Consider the following 18,422-nt stretch of genomic DNA (forward strand, 5'->3'; position numbering starts at 1 on the left):
TTTTTAACACTGCCTAGTTATAATCGGACATAGATATCAATTTGCCTAGAAATCTTTTTTGAAAGTTTGTTTGGGAATTTATTTTGTGTGACTGTGGTCATGATTCTGTAATTCCTAAGTAGGGGGAAAAAACAGTTTTGTTCTCTCCTAGAATTTTGAACAAAAGATGTTGAAAAAAGGAGGTTCATGGACCAGAGAAGTAAATATGACAGAAATAAACTGGTATCCTTTACAGAAAATAAATTATGCCAAGAGAAAGTTAGCAGGAGCCAATCCTGCGGCCATTACCTGGTAAGTGTTACTCATGAGACTTTTTGGATTTTGTGATAATGACCAAAATTGTCCTTGCTAAGATAAAGAAAAGAATTTTTTTTTTTTAAAAGAGAGTCATAAAGGATCATCCTGAAATGGGTGGTGAAGAGGGGGTTTGAAAAAGAGTCATTTACCAATTGACAAATTTTATTTGTATATTACAAAGTTTTCTTTTTCCATCAGTTGTTTTGACATAAAGTTAAGGAAGCTCAACTAAACAAGAAAACTAAAAAGCATTGATTCCCTGTCACAAGTGAACTCCTGATGCTTTTCCTTATTGATTGTAGGTTTTCATTTAGAATGCTAATTTAAACTCAGTATGAAGAATTTTTTCTAACAATTAGAGTTCCAAAAGTATAATGGATTGCTTGAGTTTCCTATAATTGTAGGTATTTGAGTAGAGGCTGCATGATGATGCCTTCATAGGGGTGTTGTAGAATAGACTGATGGATCCATCAGGGAAGGTATCTAGATGATCTGAAAGGCTTTCCCCAGTGCTAAGAACAATCTTCCTGAAATTTAAACAAAACTAAGGTTCTGAAACCTCTTTTTGCTTCTGTAAGTGGAAGGAAAAAATTAGTCTTTTGGATTGAGAGCAAAATGGTCAAAGAAAAACTAGATGAATTCAATAGCTTTTCCTTAAGGAGGTGATTTCTAAGGTCATCTCCAATTCTAAAAATCCCATGATTCCATGGAATTGGGCTTGTTAAATTGAAGTGGTGAAATGAAAAGGTTAGGAATACAGCCATAGAAAGAAACAAATATATGGTTTAAAATAACATGTTCTTTATTTCAGTGACGAATTACGACTGGGCCATGAGAAGGTCCCTGCCTTTGAGTGCTATGTGTCTGTAGCTCGAGGAAATAGAGATCACAATTTTCGTGCTCAACAACCAGATGATGGGCTCTCAGAAGAGACTCAGGTCAAGTGTCTTATGGACCAGGCTACAGACCCCAATGTGCTTGGCAGGACTTGGATAGGATGGGAGCCCTGGATGTAAATCTATAGAGAAGAGGAAGGTATCAAAGAAAAATTACCTGAAGTTCTTAGAAGTAAATAGGCCTATCTTTCTGAATAGAAGATTCTGAAGAATAGAACCTTAGTTTGAACTTTGTTTTGTGGAATTGAATATAATTCAGTCATGATAAAAACTAATGTCATTGTAAACAGAATAAGGTTTATAACAAAAGAAAAAGTATAGACCCACACGGAGACCAAAGATGAGATGCTTTTTTACTATAGCATAGTCCAAATGCTTTCAAGTTAGATAACCACCTGTATCCTTTGGGATTTTATACACTATCATCTTGAAAAGTTCTTAACAAACCAACAACTAATAAAGTTGAAATTGTCATGCATTATTCAAACTGGTCATAGAAATGGAAGTTAATGATTCTACCTAATAGCAAGAGTTTGAAAAAAAAAAATCCAAAAGTTTATATTAGTTTCTGCTTCTAATTACTGTCCTTTTAGGTCTTTTTTTTTTTTTTTTAATAACTAGAACAACAATAGACCTTTACTAATGCCCTATTTTGGATCCATTTTATAAGATTTCTTTTTCCTTTCCCAGATCTGGCAGATTTAGTTAAAAGAAAAATCTTTGAGAAAAATTTGGCCTGCATGACCAAGTTCTGCTATTTTGATCCATAAATGAGAAAAAGATAAAAGTGCCTTGAGTTAAACATACACATTTACATTCCTTTCTTATCCTCAGCACAAGATAACTTCAGTAAACCCCTAAGTATGCTGATAAATGATACCAAAGTACAAAGCATTTTGTTTGTGGAATATTAAAAATGCCTCCACATTTGAAAAAATCCCATACTTCAAACACAAAACTGCAAGCATTACAGATCAATGAAGAACTCTAGAATGAACAAAATGTGTAATTAAAAATCATTTCTTTACTTAGCACTGAAATCTTAGCTCCTCTTAACATGTCCTCAGACTAGTGATGTTTTTTTATGGTGACTAATTTTTTGGAACCATTGTTAGAGACTTCTGTGTGTGAAATAAGATTGGGCTTAAATGATGATAGGTATAATGAGATTAATAATGTACACAGCATTTCCGGAAATATGATGTCTAAAGTTATGGTTTGTTAAAAGGACAATGAAATGATACAGGTTGGTTGGTTATTTTGGGTTTCTTTAAATTAGTTTCATCAGAATAATTTAACTTCTCTAGTAATGCTTTGTGCCACTAGCTAATTCTACTATTGTCAGATGACTCCCATTTTGGCACTGAAACATTTATATTTTGTGTAGAGTGTTTTCAACAAATGACATTTATTCAGCCAAAATATTTTATCTTTTCAGGAAAAATCATGTATGTGAAAATCTACTATGTATATAAACCAATGGATACCCTTTGCTGCAACAAGGAGACAATCAAACCAGAATTTAGTTAACTTTTGATTTGGACTATTCAAAAAATACTCCATTTTCTTTAACTATTATAATTTTGTTTTTTTTTCCCTTTCCACACATACAAATGGAACTGAATATATTCAATCCTGATTTTAAATGTTTGTTTTCTGATAATGTGGAATGATTTTGATTTATCTGTATTATGTGAAATCACTGAACTTGTGTCCTACTTTTTACATTTTATATCAATAAAAGAGATATCACTTCAAGCTTAAGGTATGAAAGTGTCTGTTATCAAAGCTTTCTGCTTGAAAATAACAATGTAACTAATTAAAAGTGAATTTTTAAAAAATACCTGAACTGCAAGCTTACCTTTTGTTTAAAAGACCACCCTCATCACAGTTGATGAGGGACATGACTGACTACTTTGACTTGTAGATCTCGATGACTCAAAGAGCAAAATGTAGGATTGTGATTCTTGCCAAGCAAGATTATTTGATTTTGCAAATACTAATGTTATTGCTGGAGCATCACTCAGTGATGGAATCTCCTGAAAGCTACGCCATGGCATAGTATGATCAACATCACCCAAACCAACAGCCTTTAGCCTTCACCAATGTATTTGCTTTTATGTCAGTATTTTATCACGAGGACCTTGTGTTGTAGCGAAAATAATAATTTACCTAAAATAGAAGGAATTGTGTTATCAAGAAGTATCAAATGACAGACAATGAAAAATATATCAAATACTCTCACCTCCCAAGCTACCTATTCCCATAATCCTGATTTCTAGCCTCTTAAGAAACTAAAGCCTCTGGTTCTAGTAATTCAGTTGCAATGCTTGAACTCATTCCTGACCTGCTGAGACAGGGATAGAGGCATGGAACAACTTGCCACCATGAAGGCTGATCTAGGGGTCTGGATCTTCATCACTGGGGCCGCCAGAACGCCAAGAGATCAGGCGCCCTGTTGCTGAGAGCGGGAGATTAAGTGCACTCTGCTGACGCGTGTCCTGCACAAGCCCCCCAAGCCCACCTCAGTGTGTGGGAATGAAACCTGAAGCAGTCAGTGTCGGGGCCGTGCTGCTGCCGCCGCTGGCCCAAAAGGAAGAGAAGGGGAGGTCATCTTCTCCTTGGCAGGATACAACATGCAAACTAATTTTTTCCATTTGATTGCTTTCCAAATACTTTTTCTTTTCCAAAGTTACAGAAATATCCCAATGATGCTTCCTACTATGATATACTCTCCTGGGTTCATAGTGAGCTCAGATATTACCTAGAGTAAGATTAGAAAGAGATCCCTACTAATTTATTTTGGGGGGTAAGGCAATTGGGGTTGACTCGGCTAGTAAAGTGTTGAGTGTTTGAGATAAGGTCCTCCTGACTTCAGGACCCATGTGTCCCCGATCCCTACTAATTATAATGGGAGAAAGACATTTAGTTTTTAAGAAAGAGCTTTTACACTTTTAAAACTGATGAGGTTTTTTGTTTTGCTTTTTCCTTTTTGCTGCTGGATTAAAGCCTAGTTTTACTCCATCTGGTTCTCCAGTTTCTTGATAGAGCATCAGAGTTTGGCGTGCCCTGCAGCCTCCGACTTGCAAGAAAATCTGGCTCCAGGTGTGGGAACCAGTAGAAAAAACTGAGATCTCAAAGACAAACTGAAAGATTTTGCCAGGAAATTGAATAGATTAAAACCATTTTTCTTCTCAAAGAACTGTGAATTTGAAAGGACAGTCCAAAATGAAGTATATCAATGTGTTCAGAACACTAGAGAAGAAAATATATTAGAGATGTGGCAAAGGAAGGTCCCTTGTTGTACCAAACAATAAATAACCAAATAAAAATGGACTTGGAAATACACAGCCCTGCATTTGTTTTCTAAATTTCCAATGAGTCTGTTATTTTAACAATAGTACAGTGATCTGTAATTCATTTTTTTATAGCACATTAGATAGGCAAAATGCTTTCAGTTGCTCCTTTGGGGCTGGCTCATTGAACATTTTAGTATGCATGAAACACTATGGGAAACTGAGTTCTTCCAACATGAAATCAGACTCTGTCTATGCTCTCAAGGAGCTGACAGTCCAGTAGTTTGATAGGAACATTAATAAAAGGTATTTAAATGCTTTCAATAGGTAAACAGGTAAAACACTTTATTTTAGAAATTAGCTTTGTAGTGTTGTCATTTTTTTAAAATGTTTTTTAGAACTTATAATTTCATTTGTTAGACATTTAATAAATGCTTATTAAATTGTAAATATGAAATACTACTCCAATGAATCTTTTTCTTGGGATATTTTTTAAGGTAAAGATTATTCACCCATATAGTTTTGAGTATGTCAAAAATCATTTGGTAAACAAGGTCAAATATTACCATACTCTGACATGGCATAAAATTCAGCCAGCTTGCTTCTATGCATCCTGAAATGGTTTGTCATGCAGAAGTTCATTAAGGTTCATTAACTGAGATGCTAACTATTTAGTTATTAATATAAGGGGAGAGCATACTCAAATGATCTATCATTAGGGAAAAAAAACCACCTCAGTCCAGAAGGGATATTATCAGGGGCAGGGGAACATATGCAGATCTTTATGAATTTCCAATTTCATACACTTTTGTAGCAATCAAATTGAAAGTTTATCTAATCAACAAAAAAGGAAAAAGAAAAAAACTAAAGCTGTGTATTAAAGAGGTTGGCACTTAGCCCTTGATGAGCAAGCTCTGACATAAATACCTACCTGGTGGCCATGTACAGGAGAAAAAGCTTTGGTTCTTGTCCTTAAGAAGCTTGTCTAAAAGAAGCTTCTTTTATTTATAATCCAAATGATTATAAAGAAATTCTTAAGACAAGCTAATTCGAGTCAATGCAATAAGCATTAAGAACTCCGTTCAGTTTGTTAGTACAGTGGTTTCAGAGGTACTATAGATACTTGTCAAGGAAAAAGTAGAAAGATGCATACGGTGAAAAGTTTCTAATCTTAAAACATCTTCAAAGAAACTTGTGTAATGACTTAGAAAATATAGAATTTGGATTGGTGGAAAGGAAATTTTGAGATTTGCAATAAGGAATCACCCTGATAAGTTTTGTTCTCTTGTGGATAAAGAATATTAATTGTGGAATATGGGTTGGTGAGAATCAGACAGAAATGAAAAAATTGGATGGGAGGCTGTACTATGTATGGTTGTTCACACAGTGAGGAGGATTTGTACCAGGGGGATCATGAATATGATCATTGCTTTGTATGAATAAGTGATGTTTCCAAGATGGCTGTAATGGGTGACGGGTAAGCATCACTGTTGGAGAAAGGGAATCTAGGAGGAGGAAGAGTGAGGGTGTACGATGGATAAAGTGCTGACCCTGGAGTCAGGAAGGCCCTGATTCATATCGTGCTTCAGATATTAGCTGTGGAGCTCTGGATAGGTCTCTTTCGTCAGCTGTACAAAAAAGGGGTTGGATATATTGGATTACTTGCTAGGGGAGGTGGTGAGGAGAAGGGGGGAAATTGGAACACAGGATTATGCGAGGGTTAGTGTTGAAAAATTATCCATGTATATCTTTTGAAAATTAAAAAGCTTTAATCAAAAAATAAAGGGGTTGGAATCACTGGAATATAATATGCTTCAAGTTTTGAGAGTTTCTAAGTGTCATTTATTCTCCAAAAAAAGGGCTTCCACAAAACAGCAGCTGAGTATCGTGGCCTAAGGATTTGGATCCTCACTGCTCTGGGGCTGTGCACAAACCCTGACGAGGACTTTAGTTCTCAGACGATCGGTGGCCGTCCTGACCTTTCAGAACCTACAAGCGGACGATTCGGTCTCTTTCATTTCCAACTCTCCTTCATCTAAGCCAGGAAAGGATAAGAACAAGGATGGAAGCAAATGCAGGGCCTCGTGCCAGCCAGAGTGGGAAGAAGGGACCCCGGTCAGCAATAGCAAGGCCATGTGCCCACGCCTCGCACCAGCTCCAGCTGAGCAGGGGCGCAGGGCCCTTTCCTCCAGGGGAAGCCAGCCACACCTCCCTGGACCCGCAGCTCCCAGGGATAAGTTGCTCCCTGTCCTGGGCCATCACACCCCCTGCATCTGGATGCAGGCTCCCCAGGCCGCTCCATCTGAGTGGGCAGCAAGCAGAGCATCCTACATGTTCTCTGGGGACGGGGCTCCAAGTGGCCACGGCCACACTCACACATAAATGTCACTTGGTTTCCTGAAGTCAAAAGCTCTAGAGGTCTTTGGCTTGGTACATGGGTGACGTTCAATCCATTCATCTGCATAGCTACCACTACTTTACTTGCACTAGTTCAGGTAAATATTTAACAACCAGCTTCCCCAGAAGAAAAAGTGAGACACACTTTTAAATTAAATTTACATTTAACATTTTTCTATCGTTTTATTTTCTTTTTTTAAGGTTTTTTTTTTTTTATTACAATTTTTTTTGGCGGGGCTGAGGCAATTGGGATTAAGTGACTTGCCCACGGTCACACTGCCAGCAAGTGTCTGAGACCAAATTTGAATTCAGGTGCTCCTGACTTCAGGGCTGCCCCACCTAGCTGCCCCCTGTTGCTTTCTTAAGTCTAAACACTAAACAAAGCAAAGCCCTGATGGGTAGCATTTGCCAGTTACCGGGCGCACACTTCACGGGACCGCCTCGCATTGGGACTGAGGACGAGGTGCTGGTTCACGTGAATTGGCAGAACATGATTTCAGGTGCTATGCTGAGGGAGATAAGATAGGCCGTCTTGCTGAGCAACTCTCTGAAGTCCAGGGGGAAAGGCCAAAGGCCCAGGGTGAGCAGTACGAACATTTAAATTCTGGAAGGAGGCTTCAGTAGCTCCTTGCACATGCCCACTTGAACTGGTGACCCATTGCGCTGGCTGGAGGCTGCGCGACTGGAGGACCCTTCCCAGAACTGTGCTGTGATTGCTGTCAGTTTGTCAAGCACACACACAAAAGGAGCTTCGAGTGGAAATTGCAGTATTGCTGCCTTTCTGCTTCCTAGTGAGTGAGGGCCCTTTGAGTTATACTCGTGTTCACCTTCACCTTGCTTTCTTTTCCTGTGTGCAGTAAATGGGTGTTAATCTAGGGACAAAATTAAATTTTGATAGATCTAGTTCCATTAATGTCCTGGGTGGGGCTACAGGATACATATATTTTAAAAAATGAGGTGCCATGTTTAATATATATTGAATTATTTGTCTAGAGGAGGGGATGGGAGGGGAAAAAATTTGGAACACCGAGTTTTGCAAGAAAGAATGTTGAAAATTATGCACGTTTTGAAAATAAACAGCTTTTAAAATAATAGGAAATTAAGTTAGGTAGAATAAAACCATATTATGGTGAACCTTAAAAAAAAAAAATGAGGTGCCAGGAGAGCAATGGTTTTACATACTATCAGTGCAACAAGAAATAATGTGTAGTGATAATAGAAACCAAGTAAATGGTCTTTAGTTTAAAATGAATCCAACAGGATGTAAACTCTCTGAGGGCAAAGGACTGTTCTGTTACAGTCTCTGTGTCCCAACACCTAGCACAATTCCTTGGATTGAATTAAATGCTAATTGATTTGGGAAAGGGAAAAAAAAGTGGGTCAGCTTTACCTGACTTCAGCAATCTTTTATCTTGAACCTTCCAAAGGGCCTAGTAGGGTGATGCATCAAGAGCCACCCCAGAGTTCTCAAGGTTTGGAAGCTAGAAGTCATTGATAAGTTTCTTATTTATGAGAGTTTCAACTTTGCCCAGATTTGCTAAATGATTCACTAAACCCTTGTTAAGTCAATATGTGACTCAGCCTATACAAATATAACCCGAATGTTTGGAGACAACCTTGCTTTCATTCCTCTGCATTATTTTAAAAAAATAAAAAAAAGAAAAAGAAAGAAAAAGGATCCTTTGTGCTCTGTGACTTCACAGGGGTGAGATCTGTATGCGCAAGAATCATTTCTATTCCACTTAGAAATCTCTCTTATATTGTCCCCCAGACCTAGCACATTGCTTTGCACGTGGCAGGGATTCAATTCAAGTTGCTTGCCTGAATGACTGATTTGTGTCAAAGGTAAGTTCTCAAAGTATCTGAGAACAGCCTACTTATTTCCCAGGCTAACTCTAAAGTATATGGGGGGAGAATGTCTTTTCCTCAACTGATCATGTTATTATTCTATCAAAGCTTATATACATATTGATTAATTTTAATATTTTATTTTTTAAAAATAAATTATCCCTTTTATTTCAGTTTAGATGGAATAATCTTAGGCTCCATCACAGTTACCATGCTGGTGGAGTGTTTTGGACGTAACTTTTGTGATTTCTGGTATAGAATATTTTCATTGAGGAAATTCCTTCTACCTATACAGATCGGCACCTACTCTGGAATTGATAGTCTGAGATAGTTGCCCATGGCACTAAGAGGTTGCCCAGGAGTCTTCCTAATTCTAGGTCTGACCTTGTCCCCTGCTCTTACCTATCTGCCAACTCACATTATAGAGTCATAAGGGCAAGAAACCAGAGCAAAATTCAATTAAGATAGTCCCTCCAGAAATAGAGTGCCTGGCCTTAACATAAAGTCCAAAATCAGAAAACAGACTTGAAGAATAAGAAAAAAAAATCCCACCATAAAAAGCTATTATCAATGCTCAAAATACAAACCCAAGAAAATAGAATGACTTCAAAATAAATACAAGCAAAACTTCAAAGAAAAACACAGCTTGGGAACAAATTCAACTAAAATTTCTAGTAGAAGTGAAACAAGGTTTTAAAAGGTTTTTTTTAAAAGTTTTATAAATGAAATGAGAATGCTGGAAGAAAATTTTGGAAAAGAAATGAGAGTTAGAGAAGATAGAATTGAAAAGGAAATTAACAAGTTGGTACCAAAGTTGTATCTCGCCTAAGCAACAAACTGAAAATTAGAAAGGATCAAATAATGACTCCATATGATGATAATTAGAAAATGAATTGAAAAATTGAATTATTATCTTCATTTACTACAATGTAATATGTAATTAATCTATATTGTACAATGAAGACTTGTTAATGCCTTAGCTGTTCTCAACAATACTATGATCTAAGACAGTCCCAAAGCACTAATAATGAAGTGTACTATCCACCTACAGAGAAAGACCTGATAACTAGAAGCATGCTATTTTTTACTTTTTCTTTCATTACTTTTCTTTTGAAATGACTAATAGGCATTATTGCATAATTGCATATATATAATCTGTATCTGATTGCTTATTATCTCAGAGAGGGGGATGGGAAAGGGAAAAAAAGGGATAGAATTTGGAACTCAAATTTTAAAAAAATGTTTAAAATTGTTTTGACATGTAATTGGGGGAAATAAAAGATACTAAATTTTTAAAAAAAGAAAGAAGGAGGAGGAGGAGGAAAAGGAAAAAAAGGAGGAGAAAGAAAAGGAGGAGGAGGAAGACAATAGCAATGACAACAATCTCATTGACCTGGAAACAAACAACTGACCTGGAAAACTTATTGAGGAGAAAATATATTCGACTCATTAGACTTCCTCAAAGCAATGAAGGAAAAATAATCAAGAAATCATAAAGAAAACTGCCCAGATCTCTTAGAATCGGGGGATAAAGGAAAAGTACTAACACTTAAAAAGAGAGATTTCAAGTACCAAAGAGCCACAGTCAGGATCATGCATGATTTAGCAACCACCACTCTACCAAAACTGAGAGCTTGAAATAGCAAAGGATACAGGTTTCCAACCATAAATAATCCTCCAAGAGAAAAGGTAGATTTTTAATGAAATAGAGGATTTCCAAACATTTCTAATGAAATGATTAGAACTGCATTGAAATTTTGAAGTGCAAATATAGGATTTAAAAAACCTAAGATGGTAAACATGAGCAAGAAAACATGAGACCAAACAAGGATGAAATGTTTGCATTCTAATGAAAGAAGATGATATATGTGTCCTCTCAGAATCCTCTCAACACCAGGGGTCATAGAATGAATTTAATAAGACAAAAGCCAAGAAGTGTATCTATTCTATTTTAATTTTAAAAAAATTATTGATGTATTTGTTTTTATATTACATAACTCCCACTTTGAGAGGTCTCTTTTATTATCAAGTAAAAAGTAAGTAAAACTAATACTGTGAGCTCACTTGAAAGTCATGCAATATTTCCTATCTGTAGCATCCTGCACCTTTATTTGAAAAAAAAAAAGTAACAAAATCTATTTTCTTTCCATACTATTTCCTACTCCCTTGGGGGGAAAATGTTTTTAACATATGGGTGTGAGTTGGAATCCTAGAATGATTTTAATATCTTTTTCTGCAATTAGTAGTGATTTGGACTTTTTTTTTTAATGTAGCCATAGATATCCTGGGTTTCTTCCCCTTAGAACTGTCTGTTTATATCCTTAGACCATTTATCAGTATCCTTCTTCCTTCTATTGTACAATCTGAATAAAATGAGATGATTTCCCCCATCTTTTTTCTCCTTTTTTCTCTTCCATTTTCTTTTGAAACCAATGACTTCTATTCTTTTTTTGAGTAGAGAAAATTAGGCAGTAATATGGAATAAAGTAGACCTAGACCAACAATTCACATATAAGAAAGATATACTCCAAATTGGTAAATGACCTAGATATAAAAGCTCACATCTTAAGCAAATTAGAAAAAATTAACCTATCACATCTCATTTTCGTCAGATTGTATAGTAGAAGGAAGAAGGAAAAAAAAGGTGAGGGGAGTGGGCAATACTGGCAACTTAGGCTAATCTGAACTGGTCAAAGGAGAGAAGAACACACACACAAACACACACACATACACACACACACACACACACGAGTTACTGAATTATATACATTTCATTTAACAATCAGGAAAAAAAGAGTAGAAGGATGAAAGGAATACAAAAAGGGAGGGTAGATTAAGGGAACAATGTCCTAAGCAAAACAAATTCAAATTAAGGATATTTATAGTAAAAATCCTTATAACAAAAATATTTATAGTGGTCTTTTTGCAAAGTTAAGAACTAGAAACTGAGAAAATGTTTATTAATTGGGAAATGAATGAATAAATAATGGATAAGAATGTGATGCTGTGTTAAAACGGTTGTATTTTAAGAAAATGAAGACAGGTTTCAGAGAAACTTGGAAAGACTTGTATGAACTGATAAGAGAGTAAGCAGAACCAGAAGAACAATTTATATAATAACAACAATTTTGTAAAGATAAACAAATTTAAAGACTTAAGAGTTCTGACCAATGCAAGATTAACCAAAGTTGCAGAGAATTCATGATAAAAACCTGCTACCCATCTTCTGAGAGAGAGGTAATGGACTTAAAGAATGAAATACATTTTCTTAGACATGGCTTAATGAAGGAATTTGTCTTGCTTGACTGTATATATTTGTAAAAGGGGGCTTGTTTTTCTTTCTCAATTAGGAAGGAAAAAGGAAAAGGGTGATTAGGGTAGATTTTAATTGACAGAAACAAATTTTAATGAAAAAAAAAGCAAAAAACTAAATTAAATAAGTGTTGCCAATTTTCCACGAAAAATTACAAAATTTGAGTAAAAATGATTATTCGGCATGACAGTCTAGAAAATTTTCTTAAAGTACATATAAGGGAGGTAATATAGAAAAATGAGTAGAAAGCAGCCTTAGAGTTAAGAGGACCTGAATTCAAGTCTTGCCTCTGACATGTATTGGCTGTGCATAAATCATTTAACCTCACAAAGCCCCAGGCAATTCTGGCTATAAATTGAAAGAAAAACTTGTTAATCAGGTGAAGGGTTTTCCTTGCCAAGGAGTTGCTACCAAAGATTAAATTATAAATTTGAACAACTCATACAGAGACACTCTCACACAGCTAGAGTTAGCAACTACAATTCTCATCGGCCTTTCAGAAGTCCCACAGCACAGCAATAATCCATTTACAAAGTGCCAAATACAGTTGAGACGGAGGGAGCTCCCCTCCTATCAAGAGCTTATAGGAGACAGTATGGCCACATGCCTGACCTCTGCCACATTTTCTGAGTTCTCACTCTTCTGGGAAATTCCTACCTGGGTAACCATTAAGGTAGGTAAGTCTAGCCATGTAATGAAGTGCTCGTTCTCAACACAAGATGAAAAGTTCCAGGCCTTCCCCTGGGATTGGGGAGGGTCTAATAGTCTAAGTTGTTTTCCCAATATTAAAAACTTCCTGTTTGGCAAGACTTATATAGCCCAGAATTGATATACTTGGACCCTGATCAGCTTCCCAGCTGAATGTTTCTCTCTTGTTTCTGGAATCTTGCTTAAAATTGCAAATGCAAGTGTTTCATAGGGTTACTTCTTGGACCTCTAGAGTAGATACAAACTGTAATTTATGCTAAAGCATAAGGCCAAAAAAAAAAAAAAAATCCCAAATTAAACTCTTGACAGAGAATATTGGAAAAGTTCTCCAGACCAAGTAAAGGCATAGAATGCTTATTAACTTATTAACATTTTCGCTAATTTCAAGGTAAGTTTATCTTTTAAGATCCTTTCACTCTAAATCTAAGATTCTAAAAGCCTCAAGAACTACTTCTGTACCAATTAAAACAAAACAATCCTGTCCCATGAGGGTATACTTAGCATCTGAGAAGCAGCCAGTGTGAACTTTTGCTCAAGTGTTCTCATTTTACAGATAGTCTATTCATCATTCTCTTACCAAGATTTTATTATTAATTGATTTATAGGATTATCATAATATTAACTTTATATTATGCAAACTGCATAATAACTGCAAAATAACAATATTCATTAGAGACTTCCTTACAAAGCAGCAAACCACAAAACTATTTTAATTTTCAAATTATCATTTAAAACAAAGGAAAAACAAACTGCTAACCAAATAAAAAAGAGACTAAATAGGAAAAGAATTTTTAATTAAAAAAATTTTTAAATACTTAGAAGAGCCCTAAAAATAATAGAAAGCAGAGGAGTTTAAAAGGACCTGAATGTATCTGTCTTAATTATTGAAAACAAAAATCAAAGGCAATGATGGGAAATAGGATAATTAAAATGATTTTTTAAAAGAAATAGTCATAAATTAAGGAAGACTTAGCAAACCAAGAAATTCATATTACAGTAAAAAGAATTTGGATCATGAATTCAAAGCAGCTGTTCAGAACATCAACTCTATAGTTGCATACAATGCAAAGGCAGTTGGGTTTGAGGCAGGGGTCCTAGATTCAAATTCTGCTTCTGTTACATACCACTTGTATGGTTCTGTTCAAGTCACTTAACTCTTTTTTAGCCTGTCTAATCATATCCACCGTCAACAAGAATGCTGGGCTCAAGTGTGTGCTAGAACCAATTTGTAGGCATGTGGTCTCCCTGAAAGCCAATAGTTAAATTTTTCAATCCAAGCCTTTACACCTTGAAAATTACCAAACCCTATAAATCTAGACTTGATTGTTTTGTTGACTTGTGAAAGTGATATTAAAAAATGGGGAAAATGCAGATTAAAAGCATTTCATATGTAGACCAGCTAGTGATGCAATGTGGATAGAACACTGACCCTGAAGTCAGGAAGATCTGAGTTCAAATTTGGCCTCAGAGACGTATTAGATGTGAGACTCTGTGAAAGTCATTAAACCTTGTATTGCCTCCCCACCCCAGCCTCATAAGTATGTCTTATATAAATTCTCCCCCTCCCCCTCAGAAAGCTGGTTGTTAAATATTTTCCAGTATACCATAAATAGGACTAAAATTCCTTCCCTTTCTAAATCTTGTAATTATTCATGTTGATGGCACCCTTAAATGAATGAAAAAGCATTTTAAAAAAGTTTTTTTTTATTTTCAAAACATTTACCTTTGTAAAACCTTATGTTTCAAATTTTTCTCTCCCTCCCTTCTCTCCACCACCTAGATAGCAAATAATCTACTTATATATTAAACAAGCAATTCTTCTATACATAATTCCACAATTATCATGCTATACAAGAAAAATCAGATCAAAAAGGGAAAAAATGAAAAAGAAAACAAAATACAAATAAACAATAATAAAAAAATTAAAATACTATTTTGTGATCCTTTGGTCGTTTCTTCCAGAACAATAGTATTTCATGACATTCATATAGCATAACTTATTCAGCCATTCTCCAACTGATGGGCACCACTCATTTTCCAGTTCCCTGCCACTACAAAAAGGGCTGCTACAGACAGTTTTGCACATGTGGGTCCTTTTCCCTCCTTTATGATCTCTTTGGGAGATAGGCCCAGTAGAAACACTGCTGGGTCAAAGGGTATGCACAGTTTTACATCCCTTTGGACATAGTTCCAAACTGCTCTCCAGAATGGTTGGATCACTTTACAACTCTACCAACAATGTATCAGTGTCCCAGTTAAAAAAGCATTCATTATGTAATGTGGTGACAAATAAAAAAATGTCCTCTTTTCAAGGACCGATGGTGATAATATAAATGCAGGAAAAGGGTAGCCAGGGAAGAGAGTTTTAGTCTGAGAAATTAAAGAGTGGTGAATATGATCCATAAGGACGGCCAATCAATGTGACCTTCCCAAAAGTAATGGTTAATATTGATTTAATTAATGTATGCAAAGCAGGAGGTAGAAAATGGAGAATGTTGGTATAGATGGCACCACGGGTAGCTGGATGGGGTGTGAAGCATAGTCTGGTCTGGTAAGCTAGATGGGTTTGAACTCACTCCTGAGTTTATCTCAGTCCCTGAGACCTGGTGGTATGAATTCTGGAAATATAGTCTAAAAATCATTTTTATCCGGGAGGGAGACACAGGCAGAGAAAATGGCAAATTGGCTGCAGCAGGATGGGATGTAACCCATTGTCTAGCTTAAAATTCAGTCAGAATATACTATAGAGTTCACTACAAAGTCCAGGAGGACATTTCAGGTTTGACAAACAAAATGCTAGCTCTTCAGAGATACTGTATTTATTCTTCTTGTATAAGCTTGGGATACTCTTTTTAGCACCTACCAGATACTCTTTTTAGCACCTACCAGAGAACATTTTGTCCTAGTAAACGGTCAAGGTAGTGCAAAGGAAAGAGCCTTGAATTTGTATCCTAGCAGATGTTTCCAATTCCAGCTTTGCCTGAGCCAAATCTAGAAAATGCGGGTGTTCTTTTCCAGTTTTAAATCTAATATATTATGACCTCAAGACTCTTCAAGTATAGGATCGGCAAAATGTTGGGGAGAAAATGTTTCTCACTTTTTGCAACTAAAGTTAAACTACAAATGATAGGAATGCAGAGTATATTACACCTTAATATCAAATTTTAAAGATCTTTAATATTCACATGTCACCTATCTCTTGGGCACCTTGACACACAGCAAGTTCAACTGATGACAGAGCAAAGTGATCTAGGTCAGGAATTAGGGTTCCAACAAAACATTCCTTCAGACCAACTCCCTGAATATGGGCTGAGCATTAATTTATGTCAGATGACTAGTAAGTCCAAAGAGTACTTTTGAATGGGATATATTCTCAGTGGTTGGTATAAGTGAAATGAATAATTCTGAATATTTGAGGTTGGGAAAAAAGGCTGCCTGAACACTCCCTAGAACATTGTAGAACCTCCTAAAAGAGACTTATAATCAAAAGAGCTTGGCTTGTTCAACCACACAGAAAAAAAAAAATGGTTAAAATGTCTATTGTCCAGATTTCAACTTGCATTTGGAAAGACACCCTAGAAAATTTGTACATTACGACACATATCTGCAATGGACAATACAGAAGGATGAGTTGTGGTTCAACACAGGGAGGAGAACAAGGTGTATTGCTTCAGGAAATTGCTAAACTTATTCTGAGTTTTCTATGAAAGAAAAGGTCCATTTTATTAATGTTGCTACATGACATCTTGATATCAATTGTCAAAATTGATGTCAATGTCAAAATGATGGAATACAATTATATCTGAAGAATAAAAAAATGAACATCCCACAGAGGGAAATGGGAAGGCACATGGTAGGGGTGAGTTGGCTACAATATCTAATCAATAGGGAACTTCAAAGAACAGGAATAAAAGATATAATCAAGGAACTATATGAAAGGAAGGGAAGGTAGGCTGACTATCTAGTGATAGTGAGTGAAGTCCAAGGACAGCCAGTATTACATTAGTATCCTCAAGATGCCAATGGGAAGGAAAGAAGGCCTCGGTCACTTGGTGAACTTATGGGAGGATGTGGACAAGAGGCACACATGATTAGCTGTCATGAGCCACATCACTGGAGGGAATTCCTATATTGATGGAATCACAGATTATCTTACCAGCTTGATTTCATACTACTTTATATTTATATGTACTAAACTTATGACAAATTATATGGTACACAACTTATTCATGACTTTGTTTTTGCTCTCCCAGTTCTGGATGCCAAAAATGTCCTCCCCACCATTTCTGCTTAGTGAAATTCTAATGATGTCCTAAGGTCTAACCTCAGGCATAGCATCTTTCATAAAGCCTGGTACACCAAACCTCCTGCCCCTCTCCCTCTTACTGATTCTTATTTAATTGTTTTAATTAATAAAAGAAAGAAAAACAAAACTCTTGAATAAATATGCAGTCAAGTAGAACAAAATCCCACATTGGTGATGTCCCCAAAATATGTTGTCATCTGCTGCCTGATTCTATCACCTGTCTGTCAGGAGGTGGGGGAGCATATTTCATCTTTCTATGTTTTTCACAATATCTTAATTGTGAATTTGTATTCTAAATTATAGTTATTATTATGATATGTATCATCTGCCCAAATAGAGGCAGCATGGAGTAGTTGTGGATAGAGTGCTGGGCTTGAAGGAATACCAGGTTCAAATCCTGCCTATATCCCTTACTGGCCATGTGCCTAAGGACATAGTCTCTCTCAAATTCAGTTAGCTTTCTAATATTCATCTGCTAAGTGAAATTTCACATGAAAAAACACAAATCCTAGACCTATAATGAATCTATTCAACTAAAGTACAAGCTCTGTAGGGAAAGAGACCTCTTTCTTATTCATTTCTGTGCCTCTTGATGTCCAGCAAAATTCCTTGTACACTTTTTTTGGTCGATTATTAGTATTACAATTCTTCATGACAAAATTTGGGGTTTTCTTCACAAGGATACTGGAATGGTTTGCCATTTCTTTCTCCAGCTCATTTTACAGATGAGGAAACTGAGGCAAATTAGATTGTGACTCATCCATGTGCAGTCTAAACTGCACCAATTGCTCACAAATGAGCTGCAAGTGAACTCCAACCTTCCTCATTGAAGGTCTAGCACTCGATCTCCTGGGCCACTTCACTGCCCTGCCCTATGCATAGCAGGCATGTAATAAATAGTAAAACCGAACTATCCTGAGAAATTGAGTGTTTAAAACTGCTTTAGTTTATGGAGGGCTTTTTAATTTGGTCAAAAGGTCAAGGGGGGTATGTAACAGCTGTAGAATTGATTTACGAAAGTGAAAATGCTGAATAATAGCTAATCATGACAAACATTTTCAAGATTTGTACTAAGAGATGCTATCAATTCAAAAGAATGTCTTACTGGAATCATTGGAGATGGAGAATTATAAAGCCGATGCAAAACCAAACCACAAGGTGGCACTCTTCAGTAGCCTCATGCCCAGAAACATGTTCACTAATATGCAAAAATGTTTTTTTTTCCCTGCCAAGAAGTAGATAGAAGAACAGCTGAGAAACATAGAACTTTCTAAAGCCATAATCTTTGTAAGCCTTTCTGTTCAATTTATGCCTGAGAACCCATTAATTACAATAGCACTTTTGTGGTTATTGGGACACAG

General features: G+C 36.1%; 1 protein-coding gene across 1 annotated transcript in view; it reads left to right on the top strand.

Moving 5' to 3' along the window:
* Positions 1-2,951, top strand: part of PRKDC (protein kinase, DNA-activated, catalytic subunit) — a 159,001-nt gene extending 156,050 nt beyond the window's left edge. The window contains exons 85-87 of the mRNA XM_051970227.1: positions 152-291; positions 1,109-1,332; positions 2,632-2,951. Coding sequence (XP_051826187.1) covers positions 152-291; positions 1,109-1,313 — 345 coding nt within the window. The 3' untranslated portion in view covers positions 1,314-1,332; positions 2,632-2,951. The remainder of the gene's footprint in view (positions 1-151; positions 292-1,108; positions 1,333-2,631) is intronic.
* Positions 2,952-18,422: the final 15,471 nt, after the last annotated feature.

This window comes from Antechinus flavipes, chromosome 1 (genome assembly GCF_016432865.1).
Source record: "Antechinus flavipes isolate AdamAnt ecotype Samford, QLD, Australia chromosome 1, AdamAnt_v2, whole genome shotgun sequence".
Lineage (NCBI taxonomy): Eukaryota > Metazoa > Chordata > Mammalia > Dasyuromorphia > Dasyuridae > Antechinus > Antechinus flavipes.